Below are 22,203 nucleotides of genomic sequence, written 5' to 3' on the forward strand. Positions count from 1 at the left end.
TATAGTCCCTTAAATGTTTAATTAATATCATATTTAAACTTATAATTTCTTCATATTTATACCCCGAAATTTATATAATCAATTGAATTTCCAAAGGCAACTTATATATATATTCTTATGAATTATGTTTAAAAAGAACTGCCAACTCATCTAATACTGCACACTTACCACATGATTGTGTTGTATATTGAAGAACATTACACTTTCTTGTCTAACTAAAACTCTTGAATCTCCTTCTCATGGGAATCTTTCCCATAACTCTGAACAATCTGTAATTAAAGAACAACACATTAATAGTAAGAGCAAAAATTGTAGAGAATGCTATTTTCAAACTCTAAATTGATCATAATTCATCAATTAATCAAGAAAATGAGGAATTTCCTCAACAACTACTTCAATATATACTTTAAAAACACGTATAAATTAACTTTAAGGAAATATAAATTGTAATATTGTAGCTTTTTTATATATACTTGATAGTGTATAATTGATTCACTTAGAGGATTTTAACTAAAGACAAAATCAATAATAAAGATCATTGAGAATTGACTAGTATTAATTCAATGAAAGAGAATGAAAAAGTCTATGGAAAAAATATATTGTTAAGTAAATGATACTTACCATTTTGTAACTGTTGTATGATTGTATCAATGTCACTCTCTGAACAATCTTCATAGTTCAACTTTTGTAACTTTGGCATGCTTAAGCCTCCTCCAAAGAAAGTCTTCATCTTGGAGCATTCACGCACATGTAATTTTTTCAAGAATGGGAATTTTAAAGTGTAATTCCCGCAGCAGAAGCATTCGAGACTTTCTAAATTATACAAGTACAGCTTCTCCAATTTCTCAAAAACAATTTCACCTTTTTCTATATCTCCTTCATTTGCTAATACTTCAATCATCATTTCACAATATGCTATAGACAACTCTTTTAGTCGCACCAGACTTTGGATTGTTGAGAATGACATTAAGTTTTGCATTCCATTGCAATAAAATAAATGTAAAATCCTCAGATTTTCGAAAGACTCTAAAGATGGCAATAAAGTAGTCAAATTGTGACAATGTATCACCTTTAGACAATCAAGATTTTGAAGAATTGAGTTCAATTGGGAGTCTTGTTTTGAAATGCACTTTAGATTAAAAAGTCCCCACAGTTCTAAAACTTTTAATTTTGTAAGTGCTCCAACTTGTTCCTCATCCTCTCTAGATGAAAATATCTCTTCATATGAACTCATTTTCAATATGAGTTTTTCAAGACTGTTAAATTTGTAAAGAATTTGAATTGGAATGTTTGCATATTCATCCTTAACCAATTCAAGAGTTTTTACTTCACCAAAGCTCTCTTGAAACTCTCCTTCCCAAATCAACATGATGTCTCTTCCACTTAATTTTAATGTCAATTCCTTCAAATCAGATTCAACCTATAAAAAAAATCATGTCAATCAAATTAAAATTAAAATTTCCTTTAAAAACATATAATAAAACCACCAAGGAGAAAAATAAAATATGATGAATTAATGATTGTTAGAAATAATTTTATAAAACAATGTAGTTTTAGAAATTTCTTTGAAAAATGTAGACGAAGTTCGTTGTACTGTAGTACAAAAGTGAGGTTGTCTAAGATGTGTGCTAGCCACTAGTTCAACAAATATGCTCAGCCTATATGCAAACTAACTTTGTAAAATAATTTATTTATAATTAACGCTAAAAACATAATTTTATAAAAAAATTAATATTTAAACTAATTAATTGAATAAATATACCTTTTTTTTGTGTGCTTGTTGTATGGTTGTATTAAGCTCACTTTCCCCATTCTCCAAATCTTTCTTCTCCTGGTCATAATCAATTTTGTGTAACTTTGGTGTGCTTAAGATTCCTTGAGAGAAAGTCTTCATATTGGGGCACTTCCATATAGCTAACTCTTCCAAAGATGGAAAATTGAAAGAGTAATTCCCAGAGCAAAAGCATTCTAGATTTTCTAATTCTTCAAGTAACAACTTCTTCAAATTCTTAAAAACAATTTCAGAACTCGTTGTTGCATTTCCCTCATTTTCTACTATTTCTATTATCATTACACAATCTTTTATTCTCATTTCTCTCAGTTGCACCAAACTTCTAGCCATTGAAGGTGTCATTAGCTTCATCATCAACCCATTCCAACTAATTACTTCTAGAATTTTAAGATTCTGGAAAGAAGTTGAGGATGGCTCCAGAGTCATCAATTTCTTACACTCATTTACTTCTAGAACTTCAAGATTTGGAAGATCAAGTAGGTACTTAATTTCTTTGTACTGATTATTTTCATATAGTTCAAGCTCTTTCAGATTTTCAAATCTTTGGAGGAGTCCAAGTGGAATATTTGCCGACTTATCATGAGCGATCTGAAGATGTTTAGATAGACTCTTCCATGTAATCTTTCTCAACTTATTATGTAATTCCAATTCCTCCAAATCAGAGTTGATCTACAGATCCATTGAAACAAAATCTAATTAGCCTTTTATTTTGTTAAAACAAAAGTTTAATTGTTGGCTTACAATTCACAAGGCAAACACAAATTACAATATATTTTAAAATAAAATCTAATAAATTGTTTTTTATAACTCAACTACAATATTTTCTNAATCATGCTCCTTAACATCCATATTGTACTCAGCAATATAAAGTTGATAATTTCTTTTTTCTCTAGAAAACCCTGGCGTGAGGAAGAAAAAGATTGCCATAAAGTATAAAAGCCTGTTACAATTTTGCAATCTCAAAACCTAAATGGATACCAATATGCACATGTCCCTCCATATCTTCTTAATAGTAAACTGTGTAACACTATAACCCAGACCTCCAAATTCAAACTAAGTCAACTAAACTTGTCCTCATCCATAATCGGAGCTCTTATGCATGCCTAAGTCTAGCTAAGTGTTTGTCAAATTTCATAATGGACTCTACCTAACTAATCATCATCGTATAAACATTGAAAAGTACTATGGTCTCTAATCCAAATAAGTTTTTTATTTTTGTCAAAAAGAGCACTTTCATCAAGTTACTTGTATATGCTCAGAGCAACCCCACATGTAAAAGACATACAGCAATTAAATAGATTTCCAAAAAAGAGTGCCAGTTTTCCAGACAAAGAATAAGAGTTTCAATTGTTCACAACATAAAGGTCAAAACAATACATACTTGAGCTTTGCCATTGTGTTCTCCACCAAAGCATGATTGAATAGAAGGCCAATAAAAGAGCAGTGCCAGCCATTATTATAGCCAGACCAACTATATCCCGACCAAGTATTACAATCAACCAGCATCCCCACATGATAAGCACAGCAACTGGAGATATAACAACTATCCATGCCAGTAGAGACAGAACTCGACATACTATACCCAGCTGAGGTCCTTGTAATATATTTGGCCATTTTCTCGCAAATATCCAACTGAAAAAGAGAAATATGAAACAACCAAATGAAAACAAGAAACCTACAATTCACTATAACAAAAATCAGGGCACAAATGCAGTCACATAACAGAAATATCTATTTCACAATGGAAATAAAATACCAAAACAAACAATAACTAGGAAAACGATTGTACTCCAAGCTATCTCATGTCGTCGGAATGGATGGGAAAAGGTCCAGTTAGCGCAAAAACAAATGATTTTTCAACCAATAGGTCTTTAGAACATGACTACTGCAAATCGCTCATCTTAAGAAACAAAGAGAGAGAGAGAGAGAGAGAGAGAGAGAGAGAGAGAGAGAGAGAGAGAGAGAGAGAGAGAGAGAGAGAGAGAGAGAGAGAGAGAGAGGAGTGGAGGTTACGAAAGGAAAAATAAAAGGTTATTGGGACTATGTTCCAAAAGAATCAGATTAAAAAAATGAATGAAAAGAGAGAAAAAATAGTCTACGAATTTAAAAGAAAAAATTACAGTTATTAAATTATTTTTATGATCATATTAAAAATAAGAGAAAAAAATTCGGTTATTACATGTTAAAAAAATTAAAAATTAAAAATAAACAGATTAAAATATAAATGAGTTACACTTAAAAGATAAAACAATATTTAACATCTGAAATTACCTTTATAGCCCTTTATATTTAATATAAAAGGGGCAATTAAGTCTTTCCCTTTTATGCCACATTTCCCATTGCTATATCATTATTAGGTGTCAAAAGTTATAATGGCTAACTAAGGTCAGGGTTGTTTTGTTATTTATAACATCACAGGGGGATTTTGTAATTAGCTTTAATCTTAGAAATATTAGAAAAAATTAAAAAGATTGCACACCCCACTTCCCCCAGCCGAACCCCACCAGCAGCCCCAACACCAAAGGTGATTTGTATGAAAACCTTTTTATTTTTCTTTCAATTTTTTTCCTCAAATTTCTTTTTTTTTTTTAAAAAATATTATTTTCCTAAGGAAAAAGTATGGTGTTTGTTAAGAGTTTGGTTAGAAATAACAATTTAAATAAAATTAGACTAGCTTGTAATTAGACAATAACCCTAAGTTAGAATTGTTTCTGCAAATCGGAATTAAACATAAAACTCTGATTTTCAAGATATTTAATTAGAAAATAAATAAACTTTGTAATTGACGACTAAATGTGGCCAGATCTGGCCATCAATGGCCAGATCTAGCCGTAGATTTGGTATTTTCTGACCATATCCATTGTGGATCTGGTTAGAAAATATAATATCGATGCATGACCGGTCAGATCCATCCGATCGTACGTCGATACTACGATTCCGACCACCCTCTAGCGATGGTGGCTTGCTGTTGGTATTTAATGGGTGGGTGGGAGTATTTTTGTTAATTTTCAATATTTTATTATAGGGGTGTTTAATAAATAAACAAACCTAAAATTAGACTAGCTTGTAATTAGACAATAACCCTAAGTTAGAATTGTTTCTGCATATCGGAATTAAACATAAAACTCTGATTTTGAAGATATTTAATTAGAGAATAAATAAACTTTGTAATTGACGACTAAATGTGGCCAGATCTAGCCTTATAGTTGGCATTTTCCGATCATATCCACTGTGGATTTGGTCAAAAAATGTCATATCAACGCACGATCGGTCAGATCCATCTGGTCGTACGTCGATACGATGACTCCGACCACCCTCTGTCAATGGTGGCTTGTTGTTGGTATTTAATGGGTGGGTAGGAGTGTTTTTGTTAATTTTTAATATTTTATTATAGGGGTGTTTAGTAAATAAACAAACCTAAAAGGGTATTTTATTAGTTTTCAAATCCTACAAACCAAGTGCACCCTATAGTATTTAGTATTTGAAATTATTGTTCTTAAATGTTAATAGACTGGAACCACAAGGAAGAAAGGAATTATCTCGACTACTGTTTGAGTTTAAAATGTTATTGTTTGAAGCTATAAATCTGAATGTTACTTACTTAAGTGTTCTATTTATTCACATCAAACCATAACTCAGATCTTGTAGAAGGGCCATGACTATAGTACGAGTAAAAAGAAATTATTAAAATCAATAAAATATAATTGATGAAAAGTGAAAATTTTATAACTTAAATTACCTGCCATCTTCTGGAATAGGTTCCAAGCTTCTTCATCATTTAAAGTACCCATCTTAAAATTATTGGTAGAACCCATCCTATCCAACACATCACGGACTCTGGTTGTGAGCAGTAATTTACATCCACCACGATCATCTCCCGAAGGAATTCCCACAGTCGTTAAATCAAGATCTTTCCAGATATTATCTAGAATCAAAAGAATCTTCACAGGCCTCATACCCTTCTCATCCTTCTTACTCATCTTCAATCTGGCATATAACTTATTTGCCTTATCTGCTACTTCACTCTCCTTATCCAATTCGAGACCTAATTTTTTAGCAATTTTCAGTTGAATGGTCTCTATATTTGGAGTTTCTGTTACTTCTATGAAAACCATGTCATCAAAGAGTCGTTCTTCCATGGCTTTCCTACCAACTTCCTGCACAAGCGTGGTCTTGCCGAGACCTCCCATCCCGTAAACACCGATCATGTAGATATTTTCATCATTCAATGCATCCCGAACATTCTTCAAAGTGGAAGTTCTGGATTCCAAAGCCACGTAATCTTTGTTAGATCTAAGCCATATCTCTGGTGGATTAGTAGGATAAGAAACTTCATTGAATTCCTTATCTAGGAGTTGACTGATATCATTCTCCTTTAACTTGAATGCTTTCTTGCTATGTTTGTATTGGGTGATCCAGTTGGGGCACAATCCCTTGAAACAATGCGGGTTGTTTGCTTTCTCCTGAATCAACTGCTCTGCTTCACCAATGATGGAATCGACATCCTTCTGCCACTTCTCCACAGTCTCTTCAATCTCTTCCACGTTGTTTATAGCAGCATCAACCTTACGCTTCACTTTGACTCTTGCATCCTTCAGCTTATCAACTTCTTTTTCGAGATTTATGAAGTTGGTGTTGTAATTCCACAAGTACTTAAATGGACGCCCAATCGGAGCAGCCAAGCACCTGACAAGATCCAGAACAAAACTCCCGGCACCCGCGGTACTCCCAATAATTTCTACAGCCATTTTAAGTTTGAAAAATCTAAAAAATAAGTAAAAAATAAAACAGAGATAATAACAGGTCCAAAATCAAATAACAGAACAAGAATAGGTGAAAAGTATTTTAAGTGGTATCTGAAGGGGTGAGAGAGGTTTGAGTGAAAGTGTTTTTGAGTGATTTCTGAAAATTGATTTTTAGACATCAATCTTTTGATTTTTAAATTTAATGTGAATAATTCATTACAGTGGAGACCCACCACGTGAACAGGAATAAAAGTAAAAGTAAAAGACGAAGAAAGCACTTGAGTACTTGCTAATTCCAGGTGGATCCAAAGTCGTTTCTATAAAGTTTCCGACTACCAAAACGGCAAAACGTGTTTGTAAAAGCATTTTCTCCTATTCCCATTTTATTTTCCATAAAAGTGGAAACCCACTCATCAATAATTGATCTGCATATGATATAATTCTTTGAACTTTTTTACTTATTCTAATATAAAATAAAATTAAAATTAAAGTTTAAACTAAAGACCACGTGTCTAAAAAGAAAATAATTACAGAAAACATCATTCCATTGATTTTAAGATGGAGACCCACCACTTGAGCCATCAACAAAAGTCCAAATATTAAAGAGGCAAGGAAAACAAAAGATGGAAAAATCGAGACTATGATAAGATGCTGTTCAGACAGGGACCTGTTTTTCTTTAAAATTTGCCAATTTTTGTCTTGATTATTCAAGAGAAAGGCACATGAAAAGAGACTATTCAAAATTGGATGCACGTGAAGAGAATTCTCTCCAAATTAATTATTTTCTACCACCGACAATTGGGGTTGGCCCAGGATTATTATCCATGGAATTTTTTTTTTTTTTTTTTTTTTTTTTTAACAAAGGGTATCTAAACCAGTTTACGTACATCTCAATTAATTTTTTAGGATCCTAAAATTGATGGTCGGATAAATTCTCTTAGTGGCAACCCTTATTAACAAACCAAGTGGATCGAATTCAAGACATCTTGAATAATATACTAAGAGTCCAATTAATCTCATAGGATTTTGAAGTTGATGGTCGGATAAATCCTCTTAGTGACAACCCTTATTAACAAACCAAATGGATCAAATTCAAGACATCTTGAATAATATACTAAGAGTCCAATTAATCTCTTAGGATCATGAAGTTGACGGTCGGATAAATCCCTTTAATGGCAACCCTTATTAACAAACCAAGTGGATCGAATTCAAGACATCTTGAACAATATACTAAGAGCCTTAGTTGATCGCTGAGTTTGATAGAATTTGAGATGAGTCTGACTCCTCACCCAATAAGGTATTGTTAAATGGGAGGATTACCCCCTCTTATAAACCATTAGGTTTAAGCATGTTTAGTCGGTGTGGGACTCCAATAGAGTCACCCAATAGTGATTATTATCCATGAAATTTTGTGGTGGAAATTCAATGAGGTTGGAAAAAAAAAAAAAAAAAAGTTGAGAGATAATTCAAAATATTAGAACGTTTGACGATAATTAATTGAATTTATGAGATTCTCTTTTTATTAATATATATTTATAAAATAATTATTAATCTCGACTGCTTGCACAATATAAAATATATTTACATGACATGAAGTGGATGTAATGTAAGTGAAATTTTAATATTTATACCTCTACTAACTCGACGTATAAAAATAATCGTTATGGTTGAGATTGATTTAACATAACAGGAACTGGATACCCCAAATTTGTTGCTTTTTCTGCCAACAAATTTAATTAAGTTTTGTATAATTCACAGTTTTATGATCACAGTGTATTTTATCTATTGAAATAATTTTACTCAAAATCAATTCGGTTAATTACAACGAATTTGCCCGTGTTGGAAAATATCCCTTTAAAATCAACTACATAGACTCTTTTATGCAAGCCTTGGAAGTTGCCAAATGTAGTATATTACGTGTGTAATATAATGTAGAATTTAATCACTTACCTCAGGTTATATTATTCAAGTGTTGTAGAAAGTCTATGCCTCCAAAACCTTTTGTGTTTTTGTGATATCTTTTTGACGAAGAAGATAATATTCTTGTAAATGACTTGGCGAACTCTCATCAACTGCCTTTAACCTCCCATCAAAGATCAAGAGAGGTAATTGAATAACTTATTTAAATCACCATAAACTGCATAATTGTGGCATGTGGTCACATCAAGTCTTACAGGAAACACAAATATTTATTAAAATAAGAAAAATAAGTTTGATATAGTAGAATATTTTACCATTCACCTGATTACTAAAACCCTTTCATTTCCTTCTTATACATAAACAAATTAATATTTTATATTTTTGATCTTACTGTTTTTATGTTTTGTAGATTAACAATCTTTTATTTTGGTTTGGTTTGGTATATATTCAATTTTATTTGAAATTTCATGGTTTTGAGGAAGTTAATTCATTGAGAATAATTTTAAAATATTAGAAGAAGATAATATTAATTCTTGAAGATGATGTGCATATAACTTTATTTAATGAATTTTATTTATTATCGTTTTTTTTTTTTTTTTTAATGGGTTCAAACAATAAACAACAAATGAAAATCAGTTAGTTAAAATCAGGCCCATCAGGTGGATAAGTTTATGACCGTCGGTTTGGTTAACGGAACAGTTTCCGTCAAAGACAGAGGAGTTACTTCCGTTACTTGATATTTTGGCGAATAAAGTGAAGGCTGTGCGACGGTTGAGAGAACTGCTGACAACTAAGTTCCCGTCGGGGACTTTCCCGGTTAAGCTAGGGGCATTTTTGGAAATTAAGTAAATTTAGTTTAAAATTGTGGGGTCCAGTGTTTTGCTTTGCTTTAATTATGTTCTTTTGATGCTTTTACTTGATACAAATTACAAATCTTCTCTGATTAGAGGAGAAGCTTTGGGGTGGGGTCTATGTTTGTTTTATGATGTGACGTGGAAGTTCTTGGACGGTGTGATAGGTGTGTGGGACCCAGATGATCTTCCAAGGTTTCTTTTCTTTTGGGGTATGACGAGTGGGTCCTAAATGTTACCCCTGTCGTGGGCCAAGGGATAAAGAATCACCTGATTCCGCCACGTCATCAGAACCTTTTGTCAAACGAAGTGGGACCAGGGGGTGGATAGTCAAATTTTGACAAAATAAAGTAGCGGTTAGCTTTTACTGTTTTTTGACATAGCTTTGAATCTGAACGGATTGATGTAGGAATTGATTTGCCGGCAAAAGTTTGATCAAAGGGTGATTTGATTTGATTTGATTGTTTGTTTGTTTGTGTGGGTCGGGTGGCGATTCCGGTGGTCCCGACGGTGAGGGTGGTGGTGACATTTACAAAATTTGTTGAGCTACAATCAACAGAACAATTCTTCACTCCACTCTCAAGTCCTAGACATTTCCATAGAGGCTCATCCGAGGATGATAAAAAATCAGACACACATTATTCATCATTCCCATCATCATCATGGTCGTCGTTGTCTTCTTCATCGTCGTGGCTAAGGAGAAGCAGCAGCCAATCAGCGAGCAAGCAGCAGCAGCAGCGGTGTTCGTCGTCATCAACGACAGGAGGGGTGCAACAACATTGGGAGACAGACCCTTTTGCAATACCAAGTGGGTATACATGGACAAGCATTGAAGATAAGTCTAGCAACAAAATGAAAAGGTTAAAGTCTACAAGGAAGTCCAAGTAAAAATTTTAGACTAAATTTGTTGTTCAATTGTGCATTGTTTTTCTTGGCTTGGAAAAGTTATAGTGTAGATATTTCATCAAATCTTGTAATTGGCAACAATTAGGAAAAGAGAATTGCGCTCACCATCTGTTTGACTGCTGAAATGTTGCTTACAATTTTATTTTAATGTAATGGTTACTCACCTGTCTGGATCGAGCTAAAACAATCACAAACTAAGTCTTTGTTTCTTTTCACCCTTAATTTGAATACCTAAAATCGTGTTTTGGGAAGAAGAATGATATTGAGGCAAATAGTATTTAAAAAAGATTTAAAGGGTGTCTTAAGGATATAGGTTCTTTTTAACTTTATTGTGAAAGCCAATAAAACCAATTCAAAAATTAATTAAAACTTCTACATCCATATCAAGCAGAATGCCAAGTAGTTCATGGAAAGCCCCTTCCCACTCTTTGGAATTCCTGCAAAAATGTATTCTCAGTAAGTCTTGCATTCCTTACTTTCCTTCTCAGCATTTCAACTCATCTTAATTTTGAAAAATCTTAGTGACACTCCACTATGATAAATAATATTCCTTTACTGTTAACTATACGATTTAGAATTTGTCAGAAACTTCTCCGAGGGATTTTTTTTATGAAGGTTCTTTTCAAATTTAAGAGATCGAGTACAGATTTCGGTAGTAAAAATTTCTCTCTTTTGTTCACAATTTGAGAAAGCTCGTCATTTGAAGTGAATGCAGTTCTATTGCATATCTAATTCAGATATTCAAGAAAGAGGAATTATTCTACTGATGGCTGAATAACTTTAACTTCACTATATTCATTCTTTTGCTGTTTATTTGTCTATGAAGAGCATTTCCATGGCTAGCTTCTTGCAATTTTCTTATCGAATATCTTTTAGCTTTATGCCTGAAAATGATGAACTAAAAGTGTAATGTGTTGAACAGGCTATGAGAACTATTAATGGGTCCAAGTCTCAAGCAAACAAGATAAAAATACTTAAAGATGTCAGTGGCATCATTAGGCCTTCCAGGTTTGCATTAAAGCTATTCAGATTTTGCATTATTTAACTTTGAGAGTTGTTTAGTTGTTTATATAGGAGAAAGATTTTGTATGTGACAGATATATAGATATTCACTCGTACCTTACATATACTCATTTTTCATACAGGCTAACTCTATTGCTTGGCCCTCCAGGCTGTGGGAAAACCACTTTGTTACAGGCACTTTCCGGAAAGCTTGATCCATCTCTCAAGGTATCATGAGCATCAAATTCTGTCTCGTCAAATTAAGAAGCAAAATGATGACCTTGAATTATATTCACAAAACATTTTAAATCAGTGTTAAAATATTAGTTAGTTAAACAAGGAACACTAATCTGTCTGTTTTTGAGTTTCTAACTTTTAGGTTAATGGGGAAATCTGATGTAACGGTTACAAGTTCAACGAATTTATTCCTCAAAAGACATCAGCTTACATAAGTCAGTACGACTTGCACATTTCTGAAATGACTGTCTGTTATGCAACAGCAAAGTGATGAGATACAAGATATGCCTGGAAAGAGAAGGTCAACGCGTGAGAAGAAGCCTCCAGCTTGGATCAAGTATTATAATTAGCATTTGCATATGTTTAGGCTTATGATTAGCTTTATTTATGTTATGAGTATTAATTGTGTTTCTAATAAGTTTTGAATATGGTGTAAATGACATGCTATAAATATTGAGCCGGAAATAGTTTGAAAGGCAAGAAAATAATCAATCAAATTCTCTTCTTAATTCTCTAATTCTTTAAGGAGGTGTTGTTCCCTCATTATGAAAGAAATCAGTAGAAGAGAGAAGGAAGCTGGTATTATCCCAAAACCAGATATAGATACCTTTATGAAGGTAAACAATTCGCAAGAATTACTTTTCTCTATTATTTTCCAACTTATAATAGTGCGCAGCTTGGCTCATTTTCCCTTTCATGGGTCTTCCTGATGACAACTTCTGTACAAACAGGCTATATCAGTTGAAGGATTAAAAAAAACTCTACAGACAGAATATATATTGAAGGTAATTCTAATTGACAGAAAAAGGTTCAACTTTCTACAGGCTCCTCCTACTCCTAGATTTCCTCACTCTAATTCGCCAAAATCCTGTTACTGATTGATACATTTCAGATCCTCGGGCTGGAAGTTTGTGCTGACACAATTGTGGGGAATGCAATGAAAAGAGGAATTTCAGGTGGTCAAAAGAAAAGATTGACAACAGGTTGTGTAGATTGCATAAGTACTCTTAAAATTTGCCATTTAGTATATATTCTACCGGAATTCACCATAGATTGAGTTAAGTTAATGGCAATGTATGGAGTTAGATTTGAGGAGACCAATTGCAATATAAGTTATTTTTCCTGTTATCTTATAAACTCTGCTTGATATGTTTCTCTACCAGGGGAAATGATAATTGGTCCATCAAGAGCTCTCTTTTTGGATGAAATATTAAATGGCTTAGGTAGATCCACCACTTTTCAGATTGTTGCCTGCCTGAAGCACTTGGCATACATAACTGCTTCAACCGTTTTGATATCACTTCTGCAACCAGCACCTGAGACTTTTGATCTCTTTGATGACATTATCTTAATGGCAGAAGGAAAGATTGTGTACCATGGACCTCGTAGTAATGTTCTAGAGTTTTTTGAGCATTGTGGTTTGAGGTGCCCACCTCGAAAAGGCGTTGCTGACTTCCTCCAAGAAGTATGTGTCCTTGTTTAATTTTTGTGCCATGTTAATAATAACTGCCTTAAACTGATGTTCTGCTTTGGTTTTGGTTTTTTTTTTTTTTTTTTTCTTCTTTTCTCTTTTGCTGCTTAGGTGGTTTTTGAAAAGGATCAAGCACAATACTGGTGTCACAAGCATGTTCCTCATTCTTATGTTTCTCTAGAAAAATTTAAGAATATATTCAATGAATTTCATGTGGGACAGAAACTAAATGATGAATTGTCAAGGCCTCTCGATAAGCATAAGTGCTACAAAAACATTTTGTCACTTAATAACTACTGGCTGAGAAAATGGGAATTATTCAAAGCATGCCTAGCTAGAGAATGGCTTCTGATGAAGCGTAACTCCTTCATTTATTTGTTTAAAACTGGACAGGTATTGACTAATTATGAGAACTATTTCTGTGTTTGTAGAAATTAAACAAGTTCACACCTGGCTGTTTTCACCATGCAGCTTGTGTTCATTGCACTGATAACAGTGACAGTGTTCTTACGAACTCAGATGAAAATTGACTTTTCCCACGCGGATTACTACATGACTTCCTTATTTTATGCTCTGGTTAGACATTTGTGCAATGGGGTTGAAGAATTGTCACTGACTTCTTCTGACTCCCAGTCTTCTACAAACAAAGAGATTTCTGCTTCTATCCTGCATGGACTTATTCCATTCCAGCTATCATTTTAAAGGTTCCATTTTCATTAACAGATGCTTTTGTATGGACAGCTATTACCTATTATGCCATTGGTTACTGTCCTAAACCAGAGAGGTCAGTTTTATAAGTCTTGAATTAGCTATTGCTCCATGCAAACAAACAATATATTCTATCCCTTCATAAGTCCAAGCGTTATCAATTATTGTCAGGTTCTTCCGTCAATTCCTCCTTTTCTTCATGGTTCATCAACTGTCAATATCACTTTTCCGTTTGATTGCTTCCATAGTCCGAAATCCATCCGTCGCGGCAATCTGTGCCCTTTCATCCTTCCTAGTGATGCTTCTGTTTGGTGGCTTCTTACTTCCACAATGTAAGAATGACTTACAGTAAGAATTCTCAAGATAGGGCACTGATGATTGTATTCAAAATTATTTCTGTAGACTCAAATGAGTTTTACAGATTTTATTAATCCTTTTTGTTTCTTTAAAAATAAAGAATTGTGCTTAAATTTTGAAATAAATAGACTCTCGGCAAGTCAGGTCGACCTAATAGGCGTTTCCTTACTGCAGCTTCTCTACCTGCTTGGTTAGGATGTGGTTTTTGGTTTTCCCCTTTCGCTTATGCAGAAATAGCTGTTTCAGTCAATGAATTCCTTTCCCCAAGATGGCAAAAGGTGAAACTACTACTATTAATTAATAGAGCAGTACTACTCATGTAAAGTTTGTTTTTATTAGGATTTTTCACATCATTCATCATATCATTCTATCAGCCATATAGATTTCAAAAACCTGTGTCATATCAGTTGTACTGACAGATGATTAGAGAAACGACAGATTGAAATAGCTGTAGTATCACAAAAAAAAATTTGATTGGAAATTGTCTATTACAGATTTCATCTTCAAATACTAAAATTGGACATCAAATTCTGAACAAACAAGGACTGAACTTCAGTGACTATTTCTATTGGATATCAACAGAAGCATTGCTTGGATTCTGGCTCCTTTTTAATTTCGGATTCATTTGTGCACTGACTTATTTGAAATGTAAGTTAATCCTCTTCATCAGACATTAGAAGAAGGAGAAAAGTTAACAGAGTAAAGAATCAATTCTTCTTGCACTGATCTTTGTCAGTTGAAAATGAATTTGTGCAGCACCAGGGAGATCCCGGGCTATCATTTCTCATGATAAGCTATGTTGCTTAAAGGGAACGGATAATTTGAGCAATACAACTAAGGGAAACGAATTTCCTTCTGTCATTACTATTGAAGGTGCTGTAAAAACAAGTACTACAGGTGAGAAGCTGCATTTCTTAAATAGATTTATGAAAAAATATGTTCGACATTTAGTAATTATTCAGCTCACAAATAAGATAGATTAGTTTCTAGTGTTTTGATGATTGCAGTAATAACAATGAAGTTAATATTACAGGAATGGTTTTGCCTTTTGAGCCCTTAACATTAACATTGAGAATGTGCAATACTTTGTTGATACTCCCAAGGTAATTGCAATATTTATGATATCTGATTTCCCTAGAATGTTGTTGGTACAATTTAAACTGATCAAAACTCTATGCATTTCCCAGAAATGGAGAGATCGAGGTTTTCCACTAAAGAAACTACAGCTTCTTAGTGATATTACTGGAGCATTTAGACCTGGAATTCTTACAGCTTTGATGGGTGTTATCGGAGCCGGGAAAACGGCACTGATGGATGTCCTTTCTGGAAAAAAGACTGGTGGTATTATAGAAGGGGAGATAAGAGTTTGTGGGTATCCTAAGGTCCAAGATACACATGCCAGAATATCAGGTTACTGTGAGCGGACTGATATACATTCTCCCCAGATTACTATTGAAGAATCAGTTAAATACTCTGCTTGGCTCCGGTTGCCAGCTCAAATTGATAGACATACAAAATCTGAAAGACGTCTTGAAACTTTATATAAATACTGCATGTAGTTTAATCATCAAATTCGATTATTTTTTGTCTTGGGAAAAATTATATACTGAGATATCCTGTATATATATCTGAGGTTTGAAGAAGGCAGTCCTCTTAGACTGTAAGATCAAACTGGACTATTTATTGGACACTTCACTAATCTTAGAATCAAAAAGTTAGCAGGAACGGAATATTCTAGATCTCTAACACCAAATATATGATCACTTAATGTGCTTATTTTTACTACAAAAAAGCTTTTCTCATCTTACGTTACAATTTAAGTACAATAACTAAAAATCAAAATAAGACCTCCATGCATTAAAAACTATGCCTGTACATTGAAAATAAACTGCTGCTGAAATTTTCAGTTAACTCTGTTATTTAACAGGAATTTGTAGCAGAAGTTCTTCAACTGATTGAACTTGATGAAATCAAAGATTCTTTAGTTGGAATCCCTGGTACTAGTGGTATATCAAATGAGCAGCGGAAACGGCTTACTATAGCAGTAGAGCTTGTTTCTAATCCATCCATAATATTCATGGATGAGCCCACCTCAGGTCTAGATGCCAGAGCAGCTGCAGTCGTCGTCATGCGAGTTGTAAAAAATATTGTCCATACAAAGAGGACGGTTGTATGTACCATTCACCAGCCAAGCATAGACATATTTAAGGCATTTGATGAGGTAATTAACTTGGATAGAAGGATGTTAGTTCTTTTTTCAAAAATTAAATCTTCACGATGTTCCTTCATTTTTTTAAGATGATAATATGCAAATTATATGTTTATGGATAAGAATTAATCTCCAGGTTGTAAAAAACAGAAAGCCAAAATGTAATGGGTTTCCAATCACAATCTCAGAACTTTGCCTTAATTTGCTCATTTCCACTGATATCTAAGATGTTCATTTTGTTAAGAGGCAATTATTACATGGAGAGAACCATAAATTGTAAAACAAGTTCTGCTGAATGGCCAACTATAACATTTTCTTCAGAAATTTCCCATTGCATATTCTGCTGGATATTCCAAATTTTTTGTTTTTGTTTCATTGTGTAAGTCTATAATGACCGGAAGTCGAGGTTTACAACAGTTGAAGTATGAAGAATATCATAGAGTTCGTTACCTTTTTTGTTTTAAATGTGGCAGTTGATTTTGATGAAAAGAGGAGGAGAAATAATATACTCCGGAGAGCTGTGTCTGCATTCAAGCAAGCTTAGTGAATATTTTGAAGTAAGCTTAAAAGCGAGAGCAATATTTGAATTTCCATCAGATTCTCTTTCTCTGTTTAACCAGTTTGCTATGCTAGCAATTTCTTTATTTAGTAGTTAGACATTTGAATAAAGAACTCCACAGGCAAACGGCAGAAACAAAAGCTGTCGACATCATCCATAGGCAATGAATAAATGCTAACATCTAATACTATGTACATTATGACAGGGCATTTCTGGGTGCCAAAAATCAAACATAACTACAACCCAGCAACATGGATGTTAGAGGTCACTAGTCCTGCTGCAGAAGCTCAACTGGGTTTGGATTTTGCCCTTCTCTATAAAGAGTCTCACTTATTCCGGTAAGCTTTTCAGTGATAAATATTCAGTGGCTTGTCAATATGTCAAGATTTTGCTCTTATTGATACTTAATAATCAGTTCTGACACAAGTTGAACAAGAAAAAAGCTTTCAGCAGGCAGTGTTTCTGCTCTCTAAATTTTCTATATGAAACAAAGTGACATGCATTCCAATTTTTCTAGGAAAAACATGGAACTAGTCAGAAAATTGATCCAGCCAGCACAAGGTTCAAAGGAACTACATTTTTCTACACGCTTTCCACAAAATGAATGGGAGCAATTTAAGGCATGCCTCTGGAAACATCACCTCACATACTGGAGAAGTCCCAATTATACCTTGGCACGACTGGCGCTTGTTACCATATCATCTTTTTTGCTTGGAGCAGTTCTATGGCAGAAAGGGCAGAAGATGTAAGCCATCTTACAATATTCTGGTTTTACATATTTTATAGCCAGTACTCAAATGCCATGAATCACACAGCTTCCTAGAAAAGCTAAGTCTTCATCCACGTCAGTATGATTATGTTCTAGAGGTCATACTAGATGACTCAGAACAGGTTTACATTAACTGCTTTCAAAAGCCAGCTTCTTTTTATCAGGGCTGATAACAGCAAACACAAAGAAATAAATGAATTTTCTAGCCAAGGCCCCAAAAAATTTGCATAGTCTAATAAACTTAAGCTAAGCACAATTGTTGGTTTTATGGCATAAAAAATTTAGAAAAGTTTAATTCAAGGTGGATATATTTAGTGGTGCAAAATATCCAACTAGCACATTTATGTCCTATTGATGACCATTCACAAGAGTTTACTGCAATCACATCTCATTTCCTTTTTCTGCAACTGATAAGTTCTACTTTGAAAAGAAAATCCACATTTGTATCATGAACACAAACTAGATTGAGGAGCTTTGTGCAGAAGTAAAAACTTTGCGGGGGAAACAGAAAAGGGAAGTGGGGATGGAGTATATCAGGTTATCTCTGCATGCCATACTAGTTTATTACATTTCAACCTAAGTAATGAAATTCAGGTTAAATCTATTGCATCATGTGAATAATATGTTTTAATATCTGAAGAATGCATTGGCCATGAAACATGTAATTTACTTGTGTACAGTGTATACTGAGTGCCAACCACTAAAAAAAACTTCTTATTGTCCCTACAATGTACTAAAAGCATGTCAATCCAAAAACAAGATCTAGAACTTTTACAGCACAATGCTGGGGGGTCTTTATGAATAATCTAATTAGTGATTCTTGTTCTGTAGAGATGGGGCAGGATCTTCTTACCATATTGGCATCTGCATTTTTTGATGCTAGTCATAGGAGGATCCAACTGTTCATCTGTTATTCCATTCATAGCTACTGAAGAACTGTTATCTACAAAGATATGTTTGCTGGAATGTACTACTCATGGGTGTATTAATGCACAGGTCAAAAAGTTCATAGATCACCTGTTACTCCCGAAGGTCAATATAATTTTTAATCATATTGACTTGATTATGACCACATTATTTGTATTGGGAGGTGATAATTGAAATCCATATGTTTCCTTACCTGTTTGTTTCAGCAATCAAATATCCAGCAATAAATTTCTACTGGTCATTTTACAAGTATTTTGGTACTTCATACTATTTTGCACACTGCTCTTCTTCAGTTACTTTGGCATGCTGCTTGCCTCAGTGACCCCGATTACCAAGTGGCTACGGTATCTGCAACTTTCTCTACACACCCTGTTCAATTTATTCTCAGGTACCTCAACCTGGACCAGTAAGGACACTATCTTCTCTAGCTCAAAATTGTGCTAACAAGTTATTAGTCTAGCTCTTCTAAAAACCTATCAATTAAGTTTCTGAGTTGTATATGATAGTCAACAACTAACAATGGGTTCGAGTGGTAAAAGCTTGGGGCCAAGGGGTTTACTCTCCCTGTAGTCTCAGGTTTGAATCACAATAACAATTGCTATATTATTGGTTACGGACCGCAGGGTTTGTCCTGTTTCGAAACCTTGTCGAGGTCGGGGACTAGTCAGATATGCGAGTGAAGCGCCAAACACCTAGTAACAATAAATATACTATAAAATAAGTCAATGCATATCATTCATCTCGAAAACCTCATTAAGTTTCATGACGCTTCATCAGTTTTCTGACAAATATTACATCAACATATGACAACCCATGAGTTCCTCAGATCAGTTGTTTTCATACAGATGCCAAATTATTTGGAACTATGATGCAGATTAAAAATTCACAAATGTTGGTTGTACACTCCTGATTGCAGAAAATACCTAAATGGTGGATATGGGGTCATTGGATTTGCCCAACAGCATGGTCTCTAAAAGGTATTCTTACTTCACAATGCGGAGATATAACACAGGAAATTGCAGTGTATGGAGAGCACAAAGCGATCAATGACTTTATAGAGAGCTATTATGGTTATCAATACGATGGTTTACTTATTGTAGGCATTGTTTTAAAAACCGGACCAGAGGGCAACCCACTCTGATGGTCGGGTCACGGTTCAATCGGTCCAACCGATTGGACCGCCGGTTGAACCAATGGTTTGACAGGTTTAAAATCTAATAAAAACACCCCTGATAAATACCATCAAACCCTATAGGTTTGAAATCTAGCAAACACAACCCTGGCCAAATACAAATTGGCGATCGATTGGGAAAGCAGTGGCGACACACCAGGGAGGGTAGATCAGATGATGGGGAGGGCGAATCGGCAGCTAGCAAGTAGAGGCATTACCAAAAAATGGCAGATCGATGGTGGAAGTCAATGGTCGCGGTGGCTTTTTTTGGTGAGATGACTGGATCTTTGTGAACGACGACAAGGGAGCTTGGGAGAAGGTAGATCAGTGGCTGAGGAAGCCTTTTGATGCTGGAGAAGGCCGATCGACGTCGGGAAATGGAAGAAAAATCATGCGACGAAGGTGGACGACGAAACATCACGCGACGGTTGGAGATGAAGCGTGACAGCACCGGAGAAAGTCAAAAGGAGGTTTCCGACACTAAGGGAAGGTGGAAGGTCACCAGAAAAGGGGAGGTCATTGTCAATTTGCATTTGGCTAGAGGATGTGTTTGCTAGATTTGAAACCTTCAGGGACTGATGCATATTAATCAAGGGTGTGTTTGTTATATTTTAAACTTAAAACAGTTAAAAAGAGTGACCCGACCTAGAGAAGGCCCTAGGTCCCGGTTAAATCGGTCGGGCCGGTCCGGGTTTTAAAACAGAGATTGTAGGTATTGTACTCATAGTATTTCCACTAATTACTACAATTGCTTTTACATACGCAATGGCAAAACTGAACTTCCAAAAAAGATAGAAGACATGCTTCTCTCAGTNGGTCAATATTTAATTTTTAATCATATTGACTTGATTATGACCACATTATTTGTATTGTGCAGGTGATAATTGAAATCCCATATGTTTTCCTTCAACCTGTTTTGTTTCCAGCAATCAAATATCCAGCAATAAATTTCTACTGGTCATTTTACAAAGTATTTTGGTACTTCTATACTCTGTTTTGCACACTGCTCTTCTTCAGTTACTTTGGCATGCTGCTTGCCTCAGTGACCCCGACTTACCAAGTGGCTACGGTATCTGCAACTTTCTCCTACACCATGTTCAATTTATTCTCAGGGTACCTCATACCTGGACCAGTAAGGACACTTATCTTCTCTAGCTCAACATTGTGCTAACAAGTTATTAGTCTAGCTCTTCTAAAAAACCTATCAATTAAGTTTCTGAGTTGTAATATGATAAGTCAACAACTAACAATGGGTTGGTCGAGTGGTAAAAGCTTGGGGCCAAGGGGTTTACTCTCCCTGTAGTCTCAGGTTTGAATCACAATAACAATTGCTAATATTATTGGTTACGGACCGCAGGGTTTGTCCTGTTTCAGAAACCTTGTTCGAGGTCGGGGGACTAGTCGAGATACGCGTAAGCTGACCCAAACACCCCTAGTAACAATAAATATATATAAAATAAGTCAATGCATATCATTCATCTCGAAAACCTCATTAAGTTTCATGACGCTTCATCAGTTTTCTGACAAATATTACATCAACATATGACAACCCATGAGTTCCTCAGATCAGTTGTTTTCATACAGATGCCAAATTATTTGGAACTATGATGCAGATTAAAAATTCACAAATGTTGGTTGTACACTCCTGATTGCAGAAAATACCTAAATGGTGGATATGGGGTCATTGGATTTGCCCAACAGCATGGTCTCTAAAAGGTATTCTTACTTCACAATGCGGAGATATAACACAGGAAATTGCAGTGTATGGAGAGCACAAAGCGATCAATGACTTTATAGAGAGCTATTATGGTTATCAATACGATGGTTTACTTATTGTAGGCATTGTTTTAAAAACCGGACCAGAGGGCAACCCACTCTGATGGTCGGGTCACGGTTCAATCGGTCCAACCGATTGGACCGCCGGTTGAACCAATGGTTTGACAGGTTTAAAATCTAATAAAAACACCCCTGATAAATACCATCAAACCCTATAGGTTTGAAATCTAGCAAACACAACCCTGGCCAAATACAAATTGGCGATCGATTGGGAAAGCAGTGGCGACACACCAGGGAGGGTAGATCAGATGATGGGGAGGGCGAATCGGCAGCTAGCAAGTAGAGGCATTACCAAAAAATGGCAGATCGATGGTGGAAGTCAATGGTCGCGGTGGCTTTTTTTGGTGAGATGACTGGATCTTTGTGAACGACGACAAGGGAGCTTGGGAGAAGGTAGATCAGTGGCTGAGGAAGCCTTTTGATGCTGGAGAAGGCCGATCGACGTCGGGAAATGGAAGAAAAATCATGCGACGAAGGTGGACGACGAAACATCACGCGACGGTTGGAGATGAAGCGTGACAGCACCGGAGAAAGTCAAAAGGAGGTTTCCGACACTAAGGGAAGGTGGAAGGTCACCAGAAAAGGGGAGGTCATTGTCAATTTGCATTTGGCTAGAGGATGTGTTTGCTAGATTTGAAACCTTCAGGGACTGATGCATATTAATCAAGGGTGTGTTTGTTATATTTTAAACTTAAAACAGTTAAAAAGAGTGACCCGACCTAGAGAAGGCCCTAGGTCCCGGT

At 35.0% G+C, this 22,203-nt stretch overlaps 2 protein-coding genes across 2 annotated transcripts; one reads left to right on the forward strand and one right to left on the reverse strand.

The window, feature by feature from the left end:
* Positions 1–215: 215 nt before the first annotated feature.
* Positions 216–6,540, reverse strand: LOC116124036. Its single transcript, XM_031409750.1, has 7 exons — positions 5,532–6,540; positions 3,370–3,424; positions 3,174–3,320; positions 2,609–2,732; positions 1,763–2,461; positions 1,187–1,420; positions 216–269 (listed from the first exon to the last, which is right to left on the reverse strand). Exons 1-7 carry the CDS (start codon positions 6,538–6,540, stop codon positions 216–218), a joined length of 2,322 nt encoding a protein of 773 aa, XP_031265610.1.
* A 3,430-nt stretch (positions 6,541–9,970) lies between these two features.
* LOC116124037 (ABC transporter G family member 33-like) lies at positions 9,971–17,506 on the forward strand. The gene is made up of 17 exons (XM_031409751.1): positions 9,971–10,120; positions 11,137–11,222; positions 11,360–11,444; positions 11,717–11,790; positions 11,980–12,070; positions 12,185–12,238; positions 12,346–12,436; positions 12,617–12,918; positions 13,036–13,317; positions 13,396–13,500; positions 13,648–13,708; positions 14,746–14,886; positions 15,262–15,452; positions 15,917–16,210; positions 16,672–16,846; positions 16,963–17,095; positions 17,275–17,506. The coding sequence occupies exons 1-17, from the start codon at positions 9,971–9,973 to the stop codon at positions 17,504–17,506; spliced, it is 2,547 nt and encodes an 848-aa protein (XP_031265611.1).
* Positions 17,507–22,203: the final 4,697 nt, after the last annotated feature.

The sequence above is a fragment of the Pistacia vera genome, unplaced genomic scaffold (genome assembly GCF_008641045.1).
Source record: "Pistacia vera cultivar Batoury unplaced genomic scaffold, PisVer_v2 Contig147, whole genome shotgun sequence".
Classification (NCBI taxonomy): domain Eukaryota; kingdom Viridiplantae; phylum Streptophyta; class Magnoliopsida; order Sapindales; family Anacardiaceae; genus Pistacia; species Pistacia vera.